This window comes from Mchenga conophoros, linkage group LG7 (assembly GCF_057382185.1).
Source record: "Mchenga conophoros isolate Kocher_MC1m ecotype Shallow Benthic linkage group LG7, M_conophoros_male_GT1.1, whole genome shotgun sequence".
NCBI classification, from domain to species: domain Eukaryota; kingdom Metazoa; phylum Chordata; class Actinopteri; order Cichliformes; family Cichlidae; genus Mchenga; species Mchenga conophoros.
This window is the reverse complement of record NC_140532.1, coordinates 12,210,156-12,236,496: the sequence shown is the minus strand read 5'-3', so window position 1 is coordinate 12,236,496 and position 26,341 is coordinate 12,210,156. Positions and strand designations below refer to the sequence as shown.

The 26,341-nt window shown below is 40.3% G+C and overlaps 2 protein-coding genes across 4 annotated transcripts in view; one reads left to right on the top strand and one right to left on the bottom strand.

Moving 5' to 3' along the window:
- Window positions 1–403: 403 nt before the first annotated feature.
- On the top strand, window positions 404–11,246 carry rasef2 (RAS and EF-hand domain containing 2). 3 transcript variants are annotated; one of them, XM_085282110.1, is made up of 18 exons: window positions 404–467; window positions 717–1,032; window positions 2,676–2,828; window positions 4,893–4,983; window positions 5,326–5,421; window positions 7,572–7,649; window positions 7,737–7,852; window positions 7,935–8,003; window positions 8,649–8,730; window positions 8,862–8,932; window positions 9,036–9,222; window positions 9,302–9,403; window positions 9,618–9,765; window positions 9,860–9,941; window positions 10,082–10,196; window positions 10,296–10,409; window positions 10,536–10,612; window positions 10,709–11,246. In XM_085282110.1, exons 1-18 carry the CDS (start codon window positions 404–406, stop codon window positions 10,809–10,811), a joined length of 2,064 nt encoding a protein of 687 aa, XP_085138236.1. In that variant the 3' UTR covers window positions 10,812–11,246. The 3 variants fall into 3 exon arrangements, with proteins under 3 accessions (XP_085138236.1, XP_085138238.1, XP_085138237.1); XM_085282112.1 differs by lacking the exon at window positions 404–467 and having other exon boundaries at window positions 545–1,032; window positions 10,299–10,409; XM_085282111.1 differs by lacking the exon at window positions 404–467 and having other exon boundaries at window positions 548–1,032; window positions 9,621–9,765.
- fkbp16 (FKBP prolyl isomerase 16) overlaps window positions 9,860–26,341 on the bottom strand; it is a 34,514-nt gene continuing 18,032 nt past the window's right edge. The window contains exons 4-8 of the mRNA XM_085282113.1: window positions 16,856–17,073; window positions 13,873–14,054; window positions 13,572–13,649; window positions 11,804–11,941; window positions 9,860–11,699 (exon numbers count right to left, since the gene is read on the bottom strand). Coding sequence (XP_085138239.1) covers window positions 11,613–11,699; window positions 11,804–11,941; window positions 13,572–13,649; window positions 13,873–14,054; window positions 16,856–17,073 — 703 coding nt within the window. The 3' untranslated portion in view covers window positions 9,860–11,612. The remainder of the gene's footprint in view (window positions 11,700–11,803; window positions 11,942–13,571; window positions 13,650–13,872; window positions 14,055–16,855; window positions 17,074–26,341) is intronic.

Genomic DNA, 26,341 nt, shown 5'->3' with positions numbered 1-26,341 from the left:
AAATTCATCATGTTGGGCTCAGAGACGCTCTTCTGCATTACTTCGTCATAACATGGTTTATTTCCTGTTTTCATACTATTAGCTTGAAGCAGATATTTATCTTTCTTGGTACCTAAAACCATGTCATAGTCAAAGTCACTTAACTCACCCTTCTATATTCAGATACTCATTTTGAACTTTCACAATTGGTGCCTACATACCTAAATGCACTAAGTTGCTGCCATGTGATTGGCTGATTAGGAATGTTGTTATTTCAAGGAACACTTATTCTAAATAAGTGGCCAGTGACTTCAAAACGCTGCTGCAGTCCCAGCTGGAACAAACTGTGGGCCCCAACTCTGAGCACAGGTTACCGCTTTTCCTCTCAGGGTGTTGTCAGAAACTCTGCAAACCCAGCCAAACAATGGTGCGCAGGTTATCTGATAAAACTCTCACATGGAGCACACACACCTTAAAGGTAAACACAGGTAAGCACCTGCGTTGTCTGTTGTAGTTCTATTATATCACAGCGTCACTGCAAACATACATGACATCTAACTCCAGTCCAAGCCAAACGAGGAGGCACATTAGGGTCCATTGATTCGGCTGGTACCCGCCTACAGGCAGGTTTGGACCAATCCTCTACAGTAACTCTGAGACGATGGTGGGGACTTTTATTTTGGCTCAAGTTTGTTAAATTCTAACATTTTCTGGATTATACTTTATTTTTAAACCAGTAACTATGGAGCGACCCAACCTTCGGAGATTATTCTCTGTTTGCGACGTGAACAAGTCCGGTAAGATCGAGTACGAGGACTTTACTGTAGTCTGCCGTGAGCTCAGCGTCCCTGAAACCGAGATCGGGACTCTGTTTGACAAGTTTGACCCGCACGAAGACGGATACATCGACTACAACAGGTTTTCCTCCAGGTTTCAGGAGGTTTCGGAGACTCTGGATCTGGCGTCTTTCGGCGCAGGGGCATCCCAAGCACAAGACTCCCCCTGGGAAGAGTTTGAAGACAAGGCAGATACGAAATCCATCCTTACCGAAAGGTAAACTCACATCCGGGAAGCTCCAGTTTGGTCTGCCCGTATTCTGGCTGGAAATTACCTGGCCAGTGGTTACTGCTGCCCCACTGTTAGCTTTGTGCTGCACTGATTAGTCATGCGGTACAGGTGTGTACTGGAAGAATAAACAAGCTCACCCTTAAAAACGATATACAGCTTGAATGTAATCAAAAAACACTGGACGTTTATACTAAGATAATAAGTATATACCTACGTCCCATAACTTTTGTATCGTCACTGATGTCATCTTTCTTAGTGGCAGGGGCGTTTATAAAGGATTTTTAAATGGGGTGCCACTCGGAACCAAGAGGAAGCCGGAGGGAAGTACAGGAAATCAGAATATTTGTCAGAAAAACATGTGATGTATTAAAAACTGCTGACGCACATGAGTTCAAATAGTGGTTTATACTGAATAGGTTTCTTGCAAAGTGGTCAAAGTGGTAAAGTTCATTTTAAGTACTAAATATACCTAAAATGCCTAAAGTACTATGCACAATTATATTGCTGGACTATTACTGATTAACTGATATCAGGGCACTCAGTGAAAGACTTGGAAAAAAAAGAGACTTTGTTGCATTTGTGACTTTTTTTTTTCCAAGTTTTTATTTGTATGTAGGGTTGATGTTTAGGGGTTAGATCCCATGACTGGCTGGGAGAAATGTGTGTGGCTCTATGACTTAAAGGAGAGGTCAGGCCAGTTTATGGTTTGGATGTAAGTATATGGTTTCAGCAACGATGAAGTCTTAATTAATGCATAAATCATTTTAGCACCATCTGGCAATTTTCATTACTTACTATAATTGTATATGTTAAATATTATTATTATTATTATTATTATTAATAATAATAATAATAATAATAATAATAATGATAGAAATAAATAGCTTTACATTAAATGGTATGAAATACAAAGTACAATATTTGTATAGAACATTCAAGGACATTTACTCAAAGTAAAATATTAGTATTTGTAATAAGTTACATTTCAGTATTGTATTATGTGACTCAACACTGTAGAAAGAAAAAAAGAAAACAATACAGAAAAATATAGTTTAAAAAATGCAACTATCTTTAAGCATAGCTCAGCTTGGCATTATATTTGTTACATTATTTCTAAATGGAAGTTTTCACAGTTTTCTCTAATGGTGATCAGTGACACACAGAAACCCAAACTGTTTTAGATCTGTATAGATCTTCTCCAAACCTAGAAAAGCTAGATTTTGCTATCTTGCTGTATACTAATGAGATCTAGAAACTTTTTTAACACTGAGAAAAATGTCCTAAACGTAGCTCTGTACACCACATCAGAGTAGATTTCAAACACTCAAGATACCGACTGATGTACTAAGTTTTATCTTTTAATTGAAGGGTTGAAACAGAAATTACAGCACTATTTTGTCAAAAGATGTTTACCTCTACCTTTTTGTTTCACCCATTTATTCCACAGTGGATATCCATCATGAATGGTCTGTTGCACTGCTTTCTCTTTCTGAAACGATCAACTTTTAACACCTATCTTTTAGCCCTCCAGGAGTTTATAATTTGCTGCTAAAACCATATTTTAGTCAAAATATGCAACTGAAAACATGTCAGTCAGCAGGTGGTTACTAACTGTTGTGTTGTCATAGTTTCAGGGAGCAGCTGGCCGATCTTTACAAGGCCATTCACTCCTCTGCAAACATGACTCTCCTGCAGCAGTATGAGGAACTCATCCACTCCCTGATCAGCCAAAGCCTGGACAGCAGACTTCAGTGTGAACAGCTTGAAACCAGTCTGAAGCGGTAAGAGCAACTGTCCTGCGTGTGGTCAGTAGATTTAGGAGGAGCTTGTAAAGTCAAATCAGTATATAACAATCAGCAGGAAGTCACAGCACATGGGTCCCAGTGATGATATGAGCAGATATGAAGTGGCTGCCCTCTTGTGGATGCAGTTCAAGTGCATTTTTAATGTGGTTTACTATCTAACTGCTGAAGCTGCTAAGTGCTTAACCCTCCGGTCTTCACTACTTTTGTCAGTGTGCAATTTGCATATTTTCTTAAGCTAATTGTTTCCCCCAAATGAGCTAGAGACACAACAGCAGAGTTAAATGTTTATTTGGGCAGACTGTGAATCTGTGCAGATTTCAACAGTTCTGATTAGTGGAGATCTAACTGCTAGTTGACCCTTCTGATGTTGCTGCAGTCTCATATGCCATCTGTCAGTTGGCTCATCAGTCACTGTTCTGAAATAGAAAAATAATAATAATAAAAGCACCTCTGTGATTTGGATTAGGGTGTTCTTAGTATAACACTGCCAGTGGTTTGCATACACAAGGTCTTCCTCTATCCTTCTCTGACATGGGTGTCAAACTGTGCTTCTGAATCGCATCCTGACACAAAAACTTCCTTTTATACAACAAAGTCTTTTTGTGAGATATTCAACTACTTTTACATTCAGATCATTTAAAGTTTTGAAGTATTTTATGCTGTGTTGCAGGTATAGCGAGCTCTAAATACCACCGATTCCTGTACTCCCCAAATGAGGGGATTGTGAGGGGCTTTTTTGTGCTTTGTTTGAAGACGCTAATCCTAAATTTAAAGAAATCATCTTTTTTAGGTTCAATTCTCTTCTGTGTAGACCCTGTCCATGCATCATGTGGCTGCTCCACTGAATGCCAAACTTTCCTGCAGCTCCTTTGTTTTATTTATGTAGTGCTAAATCACAACAAGAGTTGCCTGAAGGATTTTTGTAAGGTAAATCCCCAACACTAATAAAGAGAAAACCCCCTATGAGCAAGCACTTAGTGTCAGTGGGAAGAAAAAACTCCTTTTTAATAGGAAGACAGGATAAAAGACACACTGTGTAAGCGAGCCAGAGACGAATAAAAACTAATAATTGAATGCAAGGTGGTTCATAAATACATGGAGAGTGAAAGTGGGTGAGTGAAGAAATATTGCACCATGGGTAACACCCATCAGCCGAGACTTAACTATCTCAGCTTTTTCCCCTTTGTTTATCTGCTCCGTAAATGTGCAGCTTTATCTGATGTTTTTCTTAGTAGTGACACTTGTAGGTGTGAACCTGAGTTCGAATGGTTGTCTGTCTCTATGTGTTAGGGATAGGCTCCAGCCCCCCTGCAACCCTGACCTGGATAAGCAGAAGAAGATGGATGTTTTTACAAAAAAGTTGATGCTGCTTAAGGTCTACAACCACTCCTGATTGCTTACTTTGAGTAGTCAAACAGTGACTTTTAGTAGTTTGTGTCTTAAAGGGTTAATCAAGGTTTGACTTCAGCCTTTTTAATAATTTCCTGTAAAGACAGTCTGTTAAGCCATGGAATCTCTGTCATAACAAACAAAAGTGAGTGTGTCTCTAAGAGCTTTGTGTGCTTCACTAACTGCATGGAATGGGAAAGTTAACATTCCTTTCTCAAGGAAGTAGGAAGACTAAAATTTGCTGCCCTTCCCAGTCGTTTAATTGTTTCATAGCTTGGGTATTTCCATCTGTTTCCATTAGTTGTATCTATAAAGTAACCTTTTCCCCACATAAAGTAGAATAAATGTGTGTGGGCATCTAATTAAGAAACTCCACTGGCAGTAATCAGTACCTCAGTAGCAATCACCTGGGGAGTCTTGTTTTGAAATTCTGTCCCTCCCTCGACTCTGGTTGGCTCTCGTGTTGTCTGAGCTGAAGAGCGAAGCCACAAGTGTAGCAGGTTTCAAGTCAAATCAGTCAGCTAGATCAAATAAATGGACTCTTCTGGTTTTATGTGCTGCTCATTTTTGTATTCGGATTGCTGTTGGAGGATCTGCTTTGACTGAGCGTGCTTGAAGGATGGACTCAAACAGACTTTTCTGTTCAAACAGAGCCGAGGGCTTAAATCACAGTCAGCTGACAGAGCTGGAGGACGATATACAACAACATCTCGCTAGGACGGAGGAGAGGGCGAGAGACGAGGTGAGTGGAATAGCTGCAGGGTTCATAGTATGTGAAGCGTTGCTCCTGTGATTTACTTCAATACTTAGAAGTTAAACGTAAGAAATTTCATCATGAAAGGCAGCATATTTAATCAATAAACAGCACGCAGACAAGTGGACTAAATGATTGCATTTGATTCCCTGTTGAAGTGGAAAGATTGCACTCATTCCTCAGTGTTTCATGTGAGCTACCTGCAAATTTGTGGCACAGCCCACAGCAGCTAGTTACATGTGTTTTCACAAAGAGCCTCTGTAAAGTCACAGGAAAGCCCCTCTTCAAGGCCTGAGCTGGCCTGCACTTCTAACTGCTTCGGTTTCACAGGAGAGAAAGAAAATGGAAGAAATTATGGCCGGCTTGCAGAGGAGGCATGAGAATGAAGTTGCAGACCTGCATGCCAGTGTGGAAAGACTGTTAAAGGTAGGTTGTTGTTTTTTTTCGTATTTCACAGACAGCTGTCTACTTTGTTCCCCCATGATGTTCTCTAACAACATACAAAAAGAGAAGAAAGCCTCTGTATCTGAAAAGCAACACACAAGCTCTTGTAGGATGTCTAGCTGCTGCTGCTTGCTTTCTGGGAAAGTGTGATGGACTGTGCAGACAGATAAAGTCTGCTCACTACCTTTCATCCAGAAATGACAGCATTTCCAGAAAATGTCAAGATTTCGCTTAAAAACAAGACTTTTTACTGGTGCATTTTGCTTCTCCGTTCACATTAGACGTAGCAGAAAATGTAATGTAAACATACACATTTGTGGTTAGCTATACAATAAGTTAGCCTTGGTGATTTGAATAGTGAATAAAAATACAGAGGAAAGATGAATTGAATAAAGGAGGAGACAAAAAAAGAGGGAAAGCATAATTAAGAGAGAGTTGTGTGTATTTTGGAGACTAGCTGCGCTCATTCTAAGGCTTCATATTACGTGCATTAACATAGATGTAAAAGCACACATTGTATAGACACTACCTGTACTGTTCAATCGAACCATGCTGGAGGCATTTAAATGCATAGAGTAAATGAGGCATAAAAAGTGAAGCCAGAAATTCACTCCACACCCATTTAAAGCAGGAACTGGCCAAAACCTTTTTTTTTTTTTTTGGCTTCTTGTAGCGAGTTGTCCCTGTGTCATGGCAAACAGTGATTGCCAGTGTCTGCTGAAAATGATCGACTTTAAAGTGTTGTAAAGCACTTGTTGTCATAATTTGTCAGACATATCTCACGGGAGTTATGTATATGTGTGATTTTTAACTTTCCTGTCACAAGTTAGAAGCTGACATCAGTTTTTGGATTTTTAGATCTGCTTTTAATTATCCTGGCAAAAAGACTCGCTGAGATAAAAACAAATCTTTTTTTAAAGAGAGGTGTGGCAAAGAGGGAACGAGAAACTGCAACAAATATAACAGTTCTATGAAAATATTTCAACTGGCAAAAAGGACTGACCTGATATAGAATATAGAACAGAGCAAGTTTGATAATGCAGAGTCATAAGGATGCCTGCAAAACAGGTCATTTAAAAACGAAAAAAACACTATGTGTAACCCCTTTATGTTGACTACAGCCTATTCACAGCCAAGCGTTTTTTGATTAAACACATGAAGCAGCTCTTTGCAAAAATATCAGTTAGTGTTACAGTACCCAGCTGTTTAAAAGCCTTTAAGAAGCTACAGCGTCACAAAAATGCACCTCTATGTGGCTTACTGTAGTTCATCTACAGGCCACACTAGCATTTTGGTGTCCACAATGCAAAAATATGATTGCCACCTCATGCAGCATATGTTGTGTCAGACAAATTTCCAGTGTCTGTGACTATTGTGGATGGTGACCAACATCAGCCCGGTCAAATAAAGACTCTCTGATGATTCACTTAAGCCGTTTTGAATTTAAACCTTCAGCAGAAGTCATCTTAAAAACATCTACTTAAGTTTTTGACAGTAATTCCTGGTTAATAATTTCCTATCAACGAGGAAGACGAGACATTATTACGTGAACTTGCAAAGTAAACAAAACAATGCAATTAGGTTATTATGTAAGACATGTAATTGGAGTACTGTGTAGCTTTAATAGTAAGACTCCTCTGTATTGCAATAGTACCAAATGTCTGCTTGGCACATACAGTATAGTGGAAGCAGTTGGTTTCCTTGTCCTGTAGATGGTGAACGTGATAGATCAGCTGCTCTTACACAGCGTTAACTTATTGTGAGCATACAGTTTGATGGATATAAGATGGTACGTTTCAAGAGATTGGAGGCAAGTCTGTGTGTTTAAAGTAATTTAGAAACACTCAACAGTGTTTCTAAATCGCAGCATCAGGTCATTTTAAACTGTAAAACATCCTGTTTGCTACAAATGAGTTGCAATTCTCTTAAAAATCATCCTTTATTTAAATGTTTTGAACTTTATATATAAAAATGTCTAAACTCTGAACTGCTGGTGTTTCATTCTTTCACAATAAAAGATCTGGTAGCTGTTACTTTGTATTTTGGCTTTTCTTTGCTTCATATAATTAAAATGTAAAACTGTTTAACCAAATCTTAATGTAACTGCTTTTGTTTTTTTTAATTGATTTAAGAGTAAAGAAGACTCTGAACTGAACCATTCAAAGGAAGAGATGCTCAGACTGAGCGGACAAATCAGCAATCTCTCACACGTAAGTCAAACTACAAGATTAGTCCAGTAAATCCCAAAATGTTTTTATCTTTATTTTTATGTTGTCATTGACCGAATCTCCTCACAGGAGAACGAGCAGCTACGCGGCTCTCTTCTGCAAGCCCAGACAAACATCGCCATCCTGCACTCAGAGCTGGACAAGCTGAAGAACGTGTATGCGGATCAGAAAGCTCAACATGAACGGTAAAGCTATTGTCAGACCTGACCTGACGATTCTGACGCTCAGAAACCACAATCCATATAAGGTGTGTGCGTCCTTTCACAGAGAAACGGAAGATTTGAAGAGGATGGCTATGGAATACCAGTCGTACTCCAGTCAGATTCAGATTCTCCAGTAAGTCTGCCTTTAAGCTCATAATAATGTGTTTATGCTGACTTTTTAAAACAATAATGTAATGACTCTAGTCAGTACTTTCAAGCTCTTCTACGTGAGTAAATAAAGCGCACAGGTTTGACAGTGTCACTCCTGTTTGACATTTATGAGCTCTATATAAACAACATGAACTTGGATTTGAGAATCCAAGTTCATGCAAATATTTATTGCTCTCCCTACGATGTAATAGAAGAGCCAAGTACCTCCTAAATGCCTCTAATCTTTCTAATCTAGTTGTATGAGTCTGCCACTTATCTGGACTAACTGGGGGTAACAGAATAGTGGGATTTTTGCTATTTGCATAATGACTGATTTTATTAGTTAAATGGTAAAACCTTTAAGGCAGACTAATGTGAACGCTCGTGTGCTGTCTCACTGTGAATTCACTGGACAGCTACTAAAGTGGCCAAAGGTATGCCGCTCCTGGGGATGTTGCGTGCTTGTTTAAATTATGTCTTTAGAATAAAAACTACACATAAATAGTAGCATTGACTGACCATTTATAAGGAGTGTTTGACTGCTTGACAATCCCATACAGTAAAGTAAGGAAGTGCAATAATTGTATGTATATGCGACTCTCACGTATTTCCTTAAATGCATCATTAGGGAACTGAATAAAAAGCTGTATGACAGTAATGACGACCTGCGCTCGGTATTGGCAAGTGAAGCAGTTGCAGCTAAAAGAAGGGTAAGTCTCTTTTGTTCTAATAGCATGTTTCCCTATACCCTCTGGCTCTGTCAGGTAGAAGCTCACAGTCAACTGTTTTCATGAGTTTAAGGTGTTTTTTTTCTCCCTGACTTTCCTAATCTGCTCAACAGCTGTCTCCCCAAAATGAAATCCCAGCCAGGAGAATGAAACCCCTCCGACAGAGCACGCTCAACCATAGCGGGTATATAAAGATTTTTACACACCTGTATGCCTCTACCGATTGATGTCTACGCACTTAAGTGTCACATCTAAAGCCATAGTTTGCGTCGGGTGTTTTCGTACAGCTTGGAGGTCCCGAGCAAACTGACCTACTCTCATGTGGCCACCTGGGCCGATAAATACCTGGACAGTGGGGTCTCCCTGCCGATGGACACAGCTGAGAGCTCGGGCAGTGACTACGACAGCGACGACAGCAGAAGCTCGGTGGAAACTGTGCACTTCAGTTACTCGTGTGTCCCATCTGACATGGAGGTGGGGGACAGGTCCAGGATCGCTCGATGCCAATATGCTCCTCTGCTCTCGGGACATTGAATTTGTGTTTTTCTTACAGATATCAGAAGTGAAATCTGAAGCTGCCGTGTCAATGGCTCCGAGTATGGCCACCTCCATCGCTTCTTCCCTACGAAGACGTTTATCTGTCTTTTCTCCAAAGGTAAACCGGTTCTTGATTTAACGTTTTTGCATTCCCACTTTTCCTTTGGTTTCTTCTTTGGTATTGTGTTTAGCGTTGCTCTTTCTTGTAATTTTGTATTGATTAAAATTTTAGTTTTGTGTGCTGCGTAGTCTCATTTCTGAAAGGTAACTAAATGATGCTTGCTTTATATGGTCAGTGTTGGGTAACCTTGTTATCTTATGCTCCCTTTAAGCAGCCGTTGGAAGCAGACATGGAAGCATGTGATGAGCCCACCCAGATGTACCGCCTGGTTTTAGCGGGAGACGCAGGAGCGGGGAAGTCCAGCTTCCTGCTGAGATTGACCCTTAACGAGTTCAGAGATGATATTCAGACAACACTGGGTGCGTGCCATGGCAAACATATCTTTTGATTAAACACTGGCACTCGCTTGAGCTCAGAGATATAAATCTGCTTTTCTTTTCTTTTTTTCCCCAGGGGTTGATTTCCAAATGAAGAGGATGTTGGTGGATGGCGAGAAGACAAATCTGCAGATCTGGGACACAGCGGGGCAGGAGAGGTACAGCACCTCCATGAGAACCGTTTAATGAAAACTGAAAATGTGGTGCTATCATTTTGGTTCTAACACATGTAAACCTCTTTAATTATTGACTCAATTAAAAGACACTAGAGTAAAATGAGTTTTTATGTTTATTTTAGGTTTCGTAGTATTGCCAGGTCTTACTTCCGTAAAGCTCACGGAGTCCTGCTCCTCTATGACGTGACTTCAGAAAGCAGCTTCCTTAACGTCAGAGCATGGGTGGATCAGATTCAGGTAACTGCAGTGGTGACGATCAGTTGTTGAAAAGATGACAAAAGAAGCACTATTTAAAAACTAGGAACAGAATTTATCGTCTGCTTTGTTTCTATTAAGGAGTCAGCGGAGGAGAAAATACCCATGTGTGTTATTGGAAACAAGGTGGACCTCCGAGGGGAGCTTCCTGAGGGAAGCTGTGTGAGCAGTTTGCACGGTGAAAAGTTGGCCAAGGTGTGTTATTTTATTTTATTTTTTTTCTCCATTTCACCTAGTGGAAAAGTATTTATACAGACACCTGGCGTCTAAGGTGTCTAAGTAAACTGAATGCACTCAGGGATGTCGGTGCTTTGCTTGTAGACGTACGGTGCCTTGTTCTGCGAAACGAGTGCCAAAGAGGGTACAAACATCACAGAGGCTGTGCTTCATCTGGCAAGGTAGGAGGTCAGAGAGAGAGAGTTTGAGTTAATTTCTTTGCTCGTTTTTTGCTTGGTAACCCGTGGCAACACTCCTGCCTTTTTACTTTCACACAGAGAAGTGAAGAAAAATGTCAAACTGAGGCCGCAGTCAGACTCTCAGGTCAGACTGAATCAAATCAGCCCAAAGAAAACTCTTAACAACTGCTGTGGACTGTAGACGACTCATGTCTGTACAGAGCAACGAAGGACAACGTGCTACTTTTATTTAATAAATGTCAAATTTTAAAAACTGTTATATGAAGGTTTCTATTGTGGGAATATTGCACATGTGCAAATATAAATGTACAACATTATATTTCTTTTAAAAAGTTTTATTTATTTGGTAGGTTATTTTATAAAATAAGCAACAGTGTTTACATTTTGATTTAATGTAAGTATTTTAACTGTAACTGCCAGATACACAAACACTTTTTTTCGATCAATGCACTATTTTTTTCCCCCCCAGATTTCTTTTCTAGAGTTGCATAAGAGGGGGAAAAATATTAAATTTTTTTGTTTTCATCGTCACTGTAAGCAATACTACATTGCGGGTTTATCGCTTGTACTAATTGAAGGATTTATCTGTGTGTAAATAAAACTGCTTGTAACTGGGTTTTTTCTTTACAAAAGTCTCACATCCACTAATTTTTTGGGGGTTTTTTGTTGAACATCTGTGATAGCGGAACATTTTCCAGGCCCCATTATTTATAACAAAGAGAAACGTAATCCTTTTTCCAAGTGAAACAGACAGAACTGGAAAGCTGAGAAGCTTCTGTCGTATCGATCAGCAGAAACCTACTGAGAACTCTGTTTTATTATTCGTTTTTCAGACGAGAGCTTTTTAGTTCAGGCTCCAGTGCTGTCGTGTTGAATCAACAGCAGAAAACTCTTTTCATATAAACTTATTAGATGACTCGAGACCAAACTCTGCTCCTGCATATGAAGATGATGATCTTCGAACTACTTCCAGCAGAGGATTTCAGTTTCTTGCAGTCAAAATCATTGACGTCACCAAACTGCCCAGAGCCACCACCAGAGCTCCAAGTATAAATTTCCAGGAAATTCCCTAAAACACAACAAAAACACCACGGTAGTTCCAGTCAATGCCAGATTCGTGGCAATCACAATTAAAAAAAAAAAAAAAAAGTAGTAGATATAATCACAGCTTACAGATGGCTTCTTCTTTGATGGGATCAGGAAAGGTGCAATATTGTCTCCAAGCATCTCTGCTGGTTTGGGTTTCCACTCTTGGGTTTCTTTGCCTCCAGACTGCCTTTTGACAAGTTTAGATAACTCAACATGGATTGCCTGTAAGGGGGGGAGGAAGATGCTTCTAGTAAATAAAAATGAAACGCTCAAAGGGTGAAGGTGCAGTTTTAAAAGTGTCCAGCAGGTGAAAGCAGAGATCTGAAAGTAAAGTAGACCTTTATGCTAAAGACCAGGGAATTATGAAAGTCACATTTTAAACTTTATACTAACAGCTTTGCACTTGTAACCAAATTTCACACAGAGGACCTTTTATATTTTTTAAATGGCAGATTTATCATCGGAAAACTGTAGCTCGCCATAAAAAGTAAGCCATTTTTCTTATTTTCAGTGGAATTTCTGATATTTTTTTTTTTGGGTGACCCACCACTACAGAGTGCAGTGCACCAACTTTCTCACAGAGCAGCTAAATCAGGTTTCTCTAAAGCATTTCATCCACTGCTGGGACAAGCGTGTAATTACCAAAGCAGCAGATATTTTCGTTTTGTCTAGACAAGACCAGGCATATTTGTGACTGTGGCAGTGCGCCCTATAGATCGGGTCACTGTAACATTGGCAGAAATGTACTCAAACTCTGTAGATCAGATCCTGCGGTGCTGGAGTAAGCAATGACCATAAACTAGGATTAATTCAAATCTTTGCAGCATTTGTACATTTCTCTGCTGTAGCTGAAAAGGAGGACTTGGTTACTCTCTCCGCATTACAAAAATGTAAGTTATGTATGTATGTGGTATTTTTGCCAAGATTGCAAGAAAGCACTTAGTGATGTGGTCACATCTGTGGACTGCCAGATGTGCAGTTTGCATGAGCCTCTGTGGAGGATTTGGCAGATTAAACAAACCACAAAAACAAGATGGTACAGGCCTCAACACAAAGAGTTCACCAGGGTTCCTTCAGGCTGATGTGGAGCAAATTTATTTAAAAGCTTCTAAACTTTAATATTCAAAATAAAGCGGTTATGTCCATTTGTGTGAATGTGAGAGATGGTAATTTATCCCGTATCCAGGGTCAAATGTTTTCATGTATTAAAAAACTGGAGATTTTATAGGCATTTAAAAAAAATATTGTCAATTTAAATAAAGCGGAAACCATTTTTTTTGTTATCAACCAAAGATTTTTCTTACATTTGTTTATATTTATTTAAGATAAGCCCAACTGTGCATGTTGGGATTAAATAAATCAGTTGCGTTGTTGCACGTTGGCATGGCGATATCAGCATATTGCCCAAAGCGCAATTTTGCTCAAGTATAGCCTCAGAGCGCTGCTATTATATGAGCCCGTGCTGTTTGATGGTTGATCGTTTATAATGTAATAATGTAAAAATATTTTAACACATGTTGAGCGTTTAGTACGGAGCTGAATTTTTCTGAATAATTGCACGAGGCCTGGAAATTATTTATTCATTCGCTGTGCAAGTGCAAGTTTAACAACAGCACTCGACTCTGTCTTTACCCTTGAAATTATAATATGCAGAGATTTTTAACCTCAATAATGGCACATTCGAGAGGTCCTTTTTAAAATAAAAACACATCATTTAGACCGACTGGAGCGTATTGGCAGCCAGGAATAATTTTGGAGCGACCTCTCCCCTGTTTTTTCATTCTTTTTTTTTATGTGGGAGGGATTCACAGGCAGCCTTGGAAGAAGGACCTGCTCACCCATATCATCTCACCTTGGTGGCTGGCTCCAGTTTCAAGGCCTTTTTTAGCACTTCCATAGCCTCTTTGTATTCGCTCTTGTCAGACAGGAGCTGAAAGAGATTAGAAACCCTGCAGTGTGAGCAGAGCTGGAGGAAGCATAAATCAAAAACTGACAGAGAGGAAGATAGCAATATTGTACCTACTATTATTTACCCACAAAAATAATAAAAAGCTAACTATATTAACAAACTCCTCTTCCTTCCAGGAAACCTCCTTAAAATTATAGGTTGCGAGATTCAAATTAGATGCTACACACTGTCTATACATCCTCACCTTTCCTACCCTGAAGAGGGCCTTGACGTTGTTTGGCTCGAGGGTCAGAACGTCTCGGCTGGTGTGCAGAGCCTCGTCAAACTGCTCCAGTCTGACTTGAGTGGTCGCCAGGTTGTTCAAACACTTCACACGGTAGTCCTGCACCTCCTCCTCCTCTTCCTTCACACCAACATCATTACCAGCTGCACAGGGAGAGACGCATGGCTTATAACATACCCTTCTGCTTCAACTGTAGCTTTACAATCATTAGATTGAATTGATCCCACAGCCCAAAAACATGCATGTAGGGTTAATTGGCAGCTGTAAACTAACAATAGATGTAAACGTGAGGGTGAATGACTGCCTATCTGTAATATCTTGACTGTCAGGGAGAAACTCGGTGCTATTTAGTGCTATTTTTGCATTCAGCTGGATGCTTTATCGTTGTCCTGCATGGTTTTACCATTAGGCTCAAAGATGTCCAACTGGCTTAAGCAGTGACTGAAGTAATGAGCACTGGTTAGTGCAAAGGGATTTTACTGCTGGCCCTGAGCATGATGGGTGATAAATGTTAGCAGCTTAGGGGCTACATTCTTGTGAATGTGCCACGCAAATGCGCCTGAGCAAGTTGAACAAACGTCTTGGATTTACTGCGCCTGTTTTTGCCTTTAAAAACAAAAACTTATCAGAAATAAGACAGTTATGTTTAGGAAATTATGTACATCACGCATAAACAGGGGGAAAAAAACAACCAACTTTTGCATCCATTAAGCTGATCTTTTGCCAAAGAGTGCTTTGGCTGTCAATCGTGAAAAACATGCAACTTAGTTTTACTGAATGAAGCATAATACATGCTGTGCCCAAATGGCTAATCGATTTGCAACATGACAATAGCTAACCAAATATTTGCATGTCAGGATTGTGATGTGGCAATTTGCAAAGAATTAAATCAAAATCAGTTATTTTAAATGTGATCTGACAATAAAGAGGACCGATGACTCTCATGCATGGACCCATTTTTCACAAGCTAATTCAAAATACGAGTCTGTGTCAGTGTCTCAGTGTTAACTGTTCAACCACTATTTCATTTTCATGCAACTCACATCATAGCAATAACTATCACAGACTATAGGCCACCCATCCCCACGCTCACACTGCCCCTGATGACCCAGACCCTAAAACACTTCAGTTTGTCTCAGCACTCGCTCCTCTCCCTCTTTATGTGCACACCTGCTCTTGAAAAGCGCTGTTACAGAGAAAAAGGGGTTCATAATTTTATGCATTTTGTGGCTTAATTGGGGAAGCAGTGACACACTGTCCCCACATATATGTTAATTACTTAACAAAGCATTTTCAACACAGGAAAGCTGAGGAAGCATTGAAAGCAGTGTGATATGAAATAGGCATCACACTACGTGGATGCTGTGCTCGAGTCCAAGTGAAAGGCGCTTGGGCTCACCTTTTTAAACAGCACCTGGACGCATCAAGCAGCGGCCACACTAACAACACGCACTGCACTTCATTGTGCTCGGACAAGGTATGAAACAACTGTTTGGTCTCCAGTTAACTGCAAATATTTAAGCCAAAACATGGGGATCATAGTGTTTTGCAGTGTTTTATACAAAGTTATTAGGTTCTCTATTTTGTTGTAAACTGAATGTATAATAATGATGTGCAGTCCTGCAAATTTTGGCATTGATCCGATATCAAGTAAATGCAGGGCCAGTATTGCTGATACCAATACCAATAATGATATTTTAACATATAAAAGCAGCTTATGTGGCTTTTGTGTGTGTGTGTGTATCATCGTACATTTACCAAATTCTAACTCATGTATTTTGAAACTGTGTTTTTTGGAGACCTGCTATGCAAATGCACCGGTTTCTAAAACTCCAGCTCCAACTTGTGTGGGCTACATACTGAACTTAGAGGATAGAATCAAAGTATTGATTCTATCGAGCTAGTGTCGATCCGAAAACAATATCAGTGTTGGTATCAATGTGCTACAAATAATTTAGACGGTCATCTGCTCGAGTTTTACTTCATTTGACGCTCTTCTCCCATAAATTAATTATTTAATAATATTTTGTTACTTATTAAATTCGTTTTTTAAAAAGCCTAAATATTGAGCTTGAAAACCTCAAACTCAAACGACATTTCCTCTTCAAACCAAACACTATTCTTTTTTTTCCTTCTTTAAAAGCTGAACAGCGTTTGACATAGAAGTGAAAATATTCCCTTTTTCCACATTTAATAGGACACTTCAGCTCAAATGACCATGTTTCATCCATCCACGCAGTAAACTTAAAAGTTCTTACTTAAAAAAAAATGACACAAAATTAATTTAGTTTTGCATTTCTAATATTTTGCAAGAGCATATTTATTCTTACGTAATTACCAGTTAATTGATTATATTGATTTTAAATCTTCGTGTGTGCCGAGCTGGTTTTTGTGTGTTAGGCTCCGAATGACACAAGTAAGAGATAAGGTCTGTGTTTTCCCTTTTGCTGGTCATCTTCTCATCCACTAATTACATGATCTCGATGCCCTGATAAACTCCTCTCTTCAGTGCCATGGTGACTTGTCTCACCGGTCTGCTGTCATTGTTGCATTATGAAGCAGTGCATGTTTTTCTCTTTGCTGACATGTTCAGTCACATTTCCCTCTTGGCCCGACCCTGCCTCATCAATGATCAAAGTGATTAAGTAAGTAGAAAAAATAAGACCATTGATTAGCTTTGATTATGCAAAAGAAGTAAGCCCAAAAAAACGATCACAGCCCCAGGCTCAGATGGACGTGGCGCTACATCGTGCTGAAGCGATTAGTGTGACGGCAGAAGTGAGGAGAGCGCTAACCTGTTATGTCATCCCCGGCTGATGTGGCAATAAGGTGTCTCAGGTCTCTTAGTCTGTGTTTTATGTGCCCTGGTTTGTGTTTTCTCTGTGTGTGTTTCTTTGTCTCTGCCAAAGCATCCTTGGCACAGTCAAAAGTAAGGGAGTATTACCTTTGCTGCGTGTGGTCAGCACATCCAGAGCCACGCAATAGGCCCGGGCAGCCAAGCTGTATTCCTCCCTCTGGAAATGAAAATTCCCTGTCTCTCGTTTCTGGTTGCCGATGCGGATGCGGTCTGCAATGGGCAGAGTTAATGGGTCCGGTTTCTCTCTGAAGTCCAGCAGCTGCAGCTGGTAGAGTAAAGGAGCCCAGGCTGGAATATCAGGCTCTCTGCACATAAACACAAAAACTAACACAGTCAGTATTTGGGGGCCAGAGGATGGCAGCAGCTTGTAAATGGCCTGTATTTGTATTTACTAGTCCCTAAGGACCCCAAAGCACTTTACACATCCAGTCATCCACCCATTCACACACACTGGTGATGGCAAGCTACATTGTAGCCACAGCCACCCTGGGGCGCACTGACAGAGGCGAGGCTGCCGGACACTGGCGCTACCCTGGGGAGCACTGACCACCACCAGTAGGCAACGGGTGAAGTGTCTTGCCCAAGGACACAACAACCAAGACTGTCCGAGCTGGGGGCTTGAACCGGCAACCTTCCGATTACAAGGCGAACTCCCAACTCTTGAGACACGATTGCCCCAGCTTGTGTGTGTTCTTAAGCTATTGTCTTAACTGTTATTAAGGTCTTATAACTGTATTACTTTGTGTGCCTTTTTTTCTTGCTCCTTTTTCCCAGTGGAATTGTTTCTACATGAGACCAACTGATGGCACTGAGTACATCAGTAATCCTGAATGGAATGAGTACTGTTATCCCTGATGAGCCAGGGAGGAAATAATGGGGCTGCAGAGCTGGATCTAAGCAGAGAACAAAGAGGAAGAAATATAAATCGTCCATTCCAGCTATCATCATGAGGGCTGTGAGGTATTGGGCAATAAGATCGATGAGCTTGGAGCGCTGATAAAGTCCCAGAGGGAATACCATGAGTGTAGAGGGATGTGCTTCAGGAAAACGTGGCTGAACTTGCACTTCCCAGACCACAGTATGGCACTACTCGGCTTTAAAACATTTTAGCCTTAGAGAGCTTTAATCTGGATGAATTTCACTGTGAATGAAAAGGTGGCGCGATCTTGGACACGTTAGTCTCAAGGAAAGTTTCTGTGACCTAGTTATTGAACTGATAGCTGGTGCTTAGCTTCCAGGATTATTTAGTCACGTCACTGCTTGTGTTTTATCTTTATAGCAAACTCTCCAACAAGAACAAAAGCATCACTTCTCATCCCCTAATGCTGCTCTTAAATTTAAAGACACAGACACAGCTAGAAAGATTTTTTTTTTTACAAGATTTTCAGTTCACGCTGGTACTTATACGGCACTTTTGGTCACATGGTAAATTCCCTAACCCCGTAGGCCCAAGTGTGACATATTTGATACATGACGTTTTGTGAGTTTTTGACACCTGAAAAATTTGAATAAACTTTTGAGCAAAAGTTATACAAATTTAATTCCAAAAACACTTCAGTTTCAAAAAATTAGAATTTTCAGGCAACTAGTTAATGATTCAGGTTTTACAGAATTAAAGTGACGATCAGTCTGGTATCTTTTTTGTTGCAAGTTTTACCAGTTTGTGTTCATTTATTATAACCTCTTTTGAACACTAGAGTTTATAATAAATGAACACAAAGTAGTAAATAACTGTCATCACTTTTCTGATATTTGACTTGATATTTATGCCTCTCTCTGTGCTGGTATGCTATCAGTACAGCGTGTGTTAAATTTCACTGTATCCAACAGGTCATAGACCTTAAAAGCAACAACTTTAAAGATGCCTGAGAGACCCCGGTTCACTTAAACAGACCAGAATTCGACACTGGTGTGAACTCTGGAGCTGTCAATGTGTTCAGTTCACTCAAGAGTCACTCAGAAGGAAAGTTAATTTGGTTCTCAATCATCTGGCTCCTGTGACCACGTTGCACACAATGGCCCATTATCAGTTTCTGTGTGGAAGCTCTGATTCAGATGGGGTGTGTGTGCATGTGCGTGCGTGTGTGTGCGTGTGTGTGTGTGTGTGTGTGAGAGAGAGAGAGAGAGAGAGAGAGAGAGAGAGAGAGGCAGAAAAAGAGACAGAGAGAGCCAAGACAGAAGGCTACGTTTTTAAAGGTTCACTCTGAAACGACTGCAATACGACAAGCGATGAAACAATAATAGAAACTAACACCAAAAGCAAAAGTTTTTAATTAAGATCACAACACAAAGGTGTTCCTGCAGACCCCCATTCAGCCTCTGTTTACTGCAAAGTGATAATACAAGGGTTTCTTTAAAATTAGGTTATTAAATATTCACACCGGTTGTGTCAGTGGCACAGTTTCTTTTTGTCTAACGGACCTGTAGTTGTATCCTCGGCCTTATCCTGGAAGGCTGTGTCAGCAGGTGGGATCGGATTACCCTTTCACCTCCCCTCTCTGGAGACCTCATCCACTATCGCAGGACACACAGGAGTGTAAAACCAGCATCTGAGCCAAGCCCTCAGAAACTCGAGCCAGATCCCCGCCCTCACATCTCAAAAAACTCTTTTAGAAGTCTCTTTTAATTATTTAACCTCAATGAGCTGTTTTTGCATACTGCTGCACAGAGCTGAATTGTGCAGCAGGTGTCCGAGAGCAACGGCAGAGACAGAAGTTGAGCTTTTGAAAAACACATGGCCTGTGTTGCATTTTGTAATGTTGGTCTTTCTAATCATATCCCGCTCACGCCATGTGTGTTGCAGGCATAGGAAGAATGTAACACCATCAGTTTGCACCGCACATACTGTAACTGTCTGTACGCTTACTGTAGCTGCTTCTCTCTGCTCTTATCTAAAAATATTACACAATCTCCAGACTGTGTGTTATGTAATAGTGCCTGACATATAACAATAACTCACGCAGAGACCGGCAAACTCCGACCTTAACGTGCCCGGTTCCAGATTAAAGGGGATCTGTGGGAATTCACCCCTGAATCCACTGATTAACCACCACAATCTGAAAGTACATCCAACTAAACTTCTTTTAGTCACCATGAAGACTCAGAATTTATAATCTGTTTTTAAAGTCTGAGTCTCATTAGTTTATTACAATAAGTATGGCTTTCTAGCCAAATATAGCACTAAAATGCCACCAGATCTCAATCCAACACCTTTGGTATACTGGAATGGGAGATTCTGACCATGGATTTACAGACCCTATTAATTCAATGTCAACCAAAATCTCGGAGGAATGTTTTCAGCATCTTGTTGAATCTTTGCCACGAAGAATTAAGGCTTCAGTACAAGCACAGTGTATCTAATAAAGTGGATTATAAAGCTTTGAGTTTGAGAACCACTGCGGACGATAATGATAAACATAAATGTTACAGTGAGCAGCGACTGAGAATCAGTTTATCATTATGTGCATCATTATTATAATCCATCATTATGTAGCGTGGACTTTTGAGTGCTCTATACTGAATAGACTTGCAAATCAGTGCATAGTACAGTAAACAGCAAAGTGTTCTTAAAACTATAAATAGCCTATCACAGAATTAGCTCAAGCTGCTTCACATATTTTTTCTACTTTACAAGAGATTTGGATTAGTTTCTACCGAGAATAGAAAATAAACCTAAGTATCTCATTTAAGAAAGAAAGAAGTTATTTTGTTTGGCCTACAAAGAGATCCACATTGAATCGAACATTTTGTTCAGAGTTAAAACCTCTCACTCATGTGTCATTAGAGATCAATTTTCTCAGACAGAAGAAACACTTTGCTGCTCATGACTCACAAAGGATGAGACACAATATTTGGGAAGTGATGATTCATCTCTTATTAATCGCTGCAGCCACACAGCTGCTTCAACGTCAACTGTGGAAACCGAATGTGCCACATCAACACTCGACTAACTCCAAGTGATGTGCTACCCTGCGAATGAAACTGAAGTCGCGCACAGGCTCGGGCATTAAACAAAATAAACATGACTTTCGAGATGTTGAGAGTAATCTGAGAACACAGGCTGCTGACAGATCTATAAGGTTTAAAGTGTCATACGGGTCACTGATGATTAGCACCACACCAGTGTGCTACTACGCCGAGTTTAGCCAATGAGCCCCAAGGGTCCTTTTAGTGCAAACAGGAAGCAGAGCCTGTTGGACGGGGTGCGGCCTCGCTGCAAGATCCCAGTGAAACCCGAACCTGTAACTACAGCCCAGGTCAACTTCCTAAAAAGTGAGCTGCAGAGTCAACACCCCCCTCTGCTTACTCCTGGCAGCCTCTCTCTGCTGCTGTTGGAGAAACTAGGGTCATAAATTAATTAATTAATTAATGAAGTGTAATGGTGTAACAATTGCAAATTTTTTGTACTTTCTATAGCAGCAGTCCCCAACCTTTTTTGCGCCACGGACCGGTTTATGCCCAACAATATTTTCAGGGACCGACCTTTAAGGTGTCGCAGATAAATACAATAAAATAAAACTAGTACCGGTACCGAAAAAAATAAGATTTATTCATAACACACGTGAAAAGACCCAGGAAAACCGAGTTAACGATAAAAACGATAACACAATAACGCAAAAAAACCTAAAAACCATACATTTCACACCTGAGCCTCAACTCTCGCGGCCCGGTACCAAACGACTCACGGAACGGTACCGGTCCGAGGCCCGGGGGTTGGGGACCTGTATTCTATAGAACTAAACAAAGCTAAAAGTTAGATTTAACTATTAAAGGTTCTTTGGTCTGTTTTACGCTCTATTCACCCAAGATTTGTAGCCACGTAGTCTGAACCAGCGAGTTTTGCTGTGTATTTGGTGTTCTATGAATTAAGGCTATGTCCACACGTACACGGGTATTTTTGAAAACTGAGATTTTCCATTTTCGTTTTAAAAAATAATCCCGTCCACACGTAAACGCAGAAGGAAAACACTGCTAGGAACATGCCAAAGCAACAGGTGGCGATATATTCCTAACCGTGTAGAAATGTTGGCCAATCAGAAGTCTAGAAGCCTCGGTGGGAAAAAGTAAACAAAGCTGGGGCATAGAAGCAGAACCGAGTTGTATGTGTGGAGGGACAGTAACTGTGTGTGTATATGTAAGCATTTAAACACTGCAGAGAGTACAATTAACAGTATTGTAGAAATTCATTTCACCAAAACAATAACGTGGCGCACAGTGTGACGTCAAAAAAGGCGCACACCTTTGACGCTGCGTTTTCTCCGTTTTTCTCGTCGACACGTAAATGCTAAAAATGAGTTTTCGAAAATATCCACCCTGGGCGCGTTTTTAGAAATCTCTGTTTTCAGTGACAGAAAACGCAGTTTATGTGTGGACGAAAGGTGCAAACGCATAGAAAAATCTGCGTTTTCAAAAAGAAGTCAAATTTCTTTGCGAAATGCGATTAATTTTCGCTTTACAAACTCTTTTCTGAGGAGTTTTTGACTTTATTAGTATTTTAATTTATTCCGCCATGATATTAATTTCATGAATTATGGTCCTATTAAGAGTAAAACCGGATGAAGTAGGGCATCCTTTAGGGCAGAGGTCAGCAACCTTCAACATCAAAAGAGCCACTTTAGCTCCTCCTACCAAACAACGGGAGAAAAAGCCACATAGGCAGGTAATGGGGTGGGAGAATGTATGGATCAGTAATTGTATAAAACTGTTAGTTTTGTATAAGGAGGAGGAATTTTATTCAGGCCACGGCCATTTTGAGTGGAAGGTGAGTGATATTTTGTCTTGCTGACACGTTGTTGTTCTTTTAGACACTTTAAATACAACAAAGTGGATTCTGATAGGCCCACTTTGTTTTAACCCTTTTTTCCCCTAAGAATAGATATAATCTTACATAATATCAAAGTTAATTGCAGATTAACCTTGCCAAGCTAGCTAGCTAACCAGCACCCTGTCCTCTAAATTGGTCACGTCTACATTCAAGAGAATCGAAATGGCGATGGATTACAAAGCAATATTAAAAACGACTTCAAAAATGTTGTCAACAAATCGCCGCGTGCCAGAAGTTAAACCCATCCTTTGTAGTCGATGATAATGGCATGAAGTTAGAAGATGTTTAGATGTGCAAACTCTCATGAAAGTTGTGATGAAGACATTTATTTGGACTGAAGTGGCAAATGACACCATCTCATCATGCAAGAGGTTTTTTATAGCAAACAAAAGTCACATAACTTGTTTGTTTTTAAGCTATGAAAGCCGTTGATTGATTGATTGACCAAGTTCCTGTGTTTCCATATTTGTTTGTTTCTGTTCCTTAACCCTGCTGATGGAAGTGTTTGTAATCTGTTATGCTGATGGTAATTTGGACTGGCTGTTTAAGACAGTAACTAAAAATTATTGCTGTGACTCCCTTGTATTGTGGCCGATCACTTTTATTATAAAGGATCTTGTTATTTGTACAGTTATACGTTTATTTAAAAACAAAAGCCTGATTTTAATCTGTTCCTCATTTTCAAAACGTGTTGCGGAGAAATAACTCTACAGGCCTGACCAAAACTAGAGCAACGAGAAGACATACAGGAAGGTTTTCTGGGTGGGAGCAGCAGGACAGAGCCCGAGGCTGTGAGGGATCAAATTTCTAGGTGTCACAGAAGCAGTTAACGCCTTAAATAGACTTTCTTACAAAATTTACATACTGAATGAAATGCTGAAATGTTACAGCAACAACACCGATATACTCAGCAGAAATTCCACGAATATCCCATTTCTGTTATCTCCAGTGATGAGGACATTGTCTGCTTCTAAGCGCAGTGACTTTACTGTGCGGCATTTGCGTGACACGGTTGTCTTTGTCATAATGGGCCTGCAGATCAGATTAAAAGCAGAAATGTTTCCACACTTCTCGTGCTCATGTGAATGCGAGTGAGATAAGGATGCGCTTTTCCCTCTTGTGTCACGAGGCGAGTATGAATTCATTATAAATGACTTTGATTCATGTGGCTTAGCAAACTTCCTCATTAAGGTGTTTGATAGTGCAGCTGACTCATGCTGTTATCTGTCACGCAGACCCCTGGCTGCTCCGAATGAAAGGAAAAACTCCCTCGGAGGAAAAATAGTGGTCACTTTGACGTCACGCGCTCCATAAATGATGGAAAGGACGGCGATGTGCCTCATCCTGGTTCCTATGGTTACAACCGTCCAATATACTGTAATAAATGCAGTGTGCAGGTGGTATGATAATGCAAAATGCACGAGGATTTATGAGGCTGTTTATTTTTTCCGGTGGTGAAAACATGTCTGTGCGGAGCCTGTTTTGACTCTTGGATGGACAGCCAGCATCAATACAGCCACGCAAAGAAGCTTAGCTATAATCCTGGCAGTGGTGAGACGTCGCAGCTGTTTTTCCTCGCCTGCTGCCGCACTAGTTAATTTGCAGCAAAACAGCCTCATATTACAGTCAGAGATCAAGAAACCAAACTACCAGTGTAAGACTTTTCAGCTGCTGCCGCCGCATGCACTCTCCTCTCCTGTTTGTTTTTAGTTCCTCCTCCAAGAATGAACCAATGAAACTGTGCTCACAGGGATCAAAGACATCTCCTGTCTGCATACTGGTTCTTGAGCCCCTTGAAAGCCCCCTTATAAGCTACAGCACATTCTACTTAGGCCTGTTAAAATGAATCTCATCTCAGCTCTGGGCTACCTGCAGGGCATACAGTGGATTTTTAATCATAGGGATGGGTACTTGTCCAGTCGTTTCAGAGAGACTCCAGAGGATCATTTGGTTATACAACTTTATTAAGTAGAGAAAGTACAGTATGTCCTGTAATTATCTGCCTGGCATGGGTCAATGTCAGTACTAGTACCTTCTGTAAAAATGACACGAGGATGCGAGTGCAACAGAACTATGCAAACATCAGTATATCCAGTGCAGTTTACGTGCGAAGATCCCACTGGTTACACTGTAACGTGTGAAAAAATAACCAGGTTGTGTCCTTGATATCTAACGCAAATTAACATTGGCTACATTTTGGATTTTTTTGCCAGCAAATCTCTTTTTTAGGATTTTCTCAGGTCCCACCCGTGCAAGTGTGAGTAAAATGTGTGTCCTACAAAAAGGTCTTCAGCTTTTATGTTTAAATTTACTGCATACTGGAATATTTTCATTTTATACAGTAAAAGAGACGTCTCTTTTTTCTGCAACTCACCCAAACCATTATTTAAGTCACTTTGTTAGGTACGCCTGTTCAGCTGCTCGTCAGCCAATCGCATGGCAGCAGGTCGGTTCATTTAGGCATATATTAAAGGTGTCAAAATGATGTGCTGAAGTTCAAACTGAGCATCAGAATGGGGTAGAAGAGCCATTTAAGTGACGTTGAACATGGTATCACTGTCATTGCCTGACCTGACCACAGTATGAAAGATGGATGTAGCTACCGTGACATCATCCACTGTTTCCTGAAGTCCCATTTTGGAGCCTCGAGAAAAAAATTCCCTTATTGCCATCTCAGTTGCAAAAAAACAGAGCAGGTCTGAGCTTGCTCCGGACTTGTGACTGACTAATTTGTAGCCAATCAGTGTGCGGTTTTATACCACAGCTAATCCTCCACTCTCAAGTAGAGCTTAAAATTTTCAAAATAGACTTAAAAAATAACCAAAAAGATTGAGTTAGTCAGTGAACTCAGAAGGTAAGTCTTTACAGAGTTCAAGACAGAAAGCTGTTTTTTAATAGACTTCTATAAATTGAGAGTCCTTTGTGACCACCATCTGGTGCCCTAAAAAAGTCTAAAACACTTTTGCATTGGCTTCATTTCTCCTATAGAAAAGCTACGTCCATGTTTTTACCATCTATGAGTTAAATGAGCAGATGTGAGATGTTCAGAAATGACAGGTCTACTAGGATTTTCCTGAACAACCATCTCTAGGATTTACAAAGATTGGTATGAAAAAGGATTAATATCCAGTGAGCGTCATTTCTCTGAGCAAAAAACACATTATTAATGTCAGAGTTCAGAGCAGAGGTCAACGGTAACTCAAATAACCAAGGCACATACTGTAGAAGGACATCTCTGAAAGGACAAGACCATAAACTTCTTGGGTGCCACTGCAGTCAGCTAAGGAGAGACAAATTGTAACAATTCAAAGCAAAATTGGACAAAAGTGGACACCAAAACTGTTCAATAGACGATTTGAACATTGTTTTCTGGTCTCATGAATCTCAGTTTCCACTAATAATGTTCATACTGAATGCTTCCTCTGCCAAGTAATTACTCAGGGTTATGGTGAATCTTTAATGATGAGGACTATTTTTATGTACTCATTGCTTAGAGTTGTTTGAACTGACTCAGTATTCATGGTGAGCAAACAGATGACGAGAGAGATAACCAGCAAGCATCATAAACAGCACAGAGTTGCAGTGGTTAGTGCAGGACAAGAGTGAGACAATAACAGGACTCAGGTAATCCCGCTGGTGTAGCAGATCAGTGGATTTAGAGATTCATCAAAAGCCACAACTTATTGCACATCATGGAACATATACAAGGAAATGTTATCGTGTCATAGCAGGAAGTAACAACAGTATGC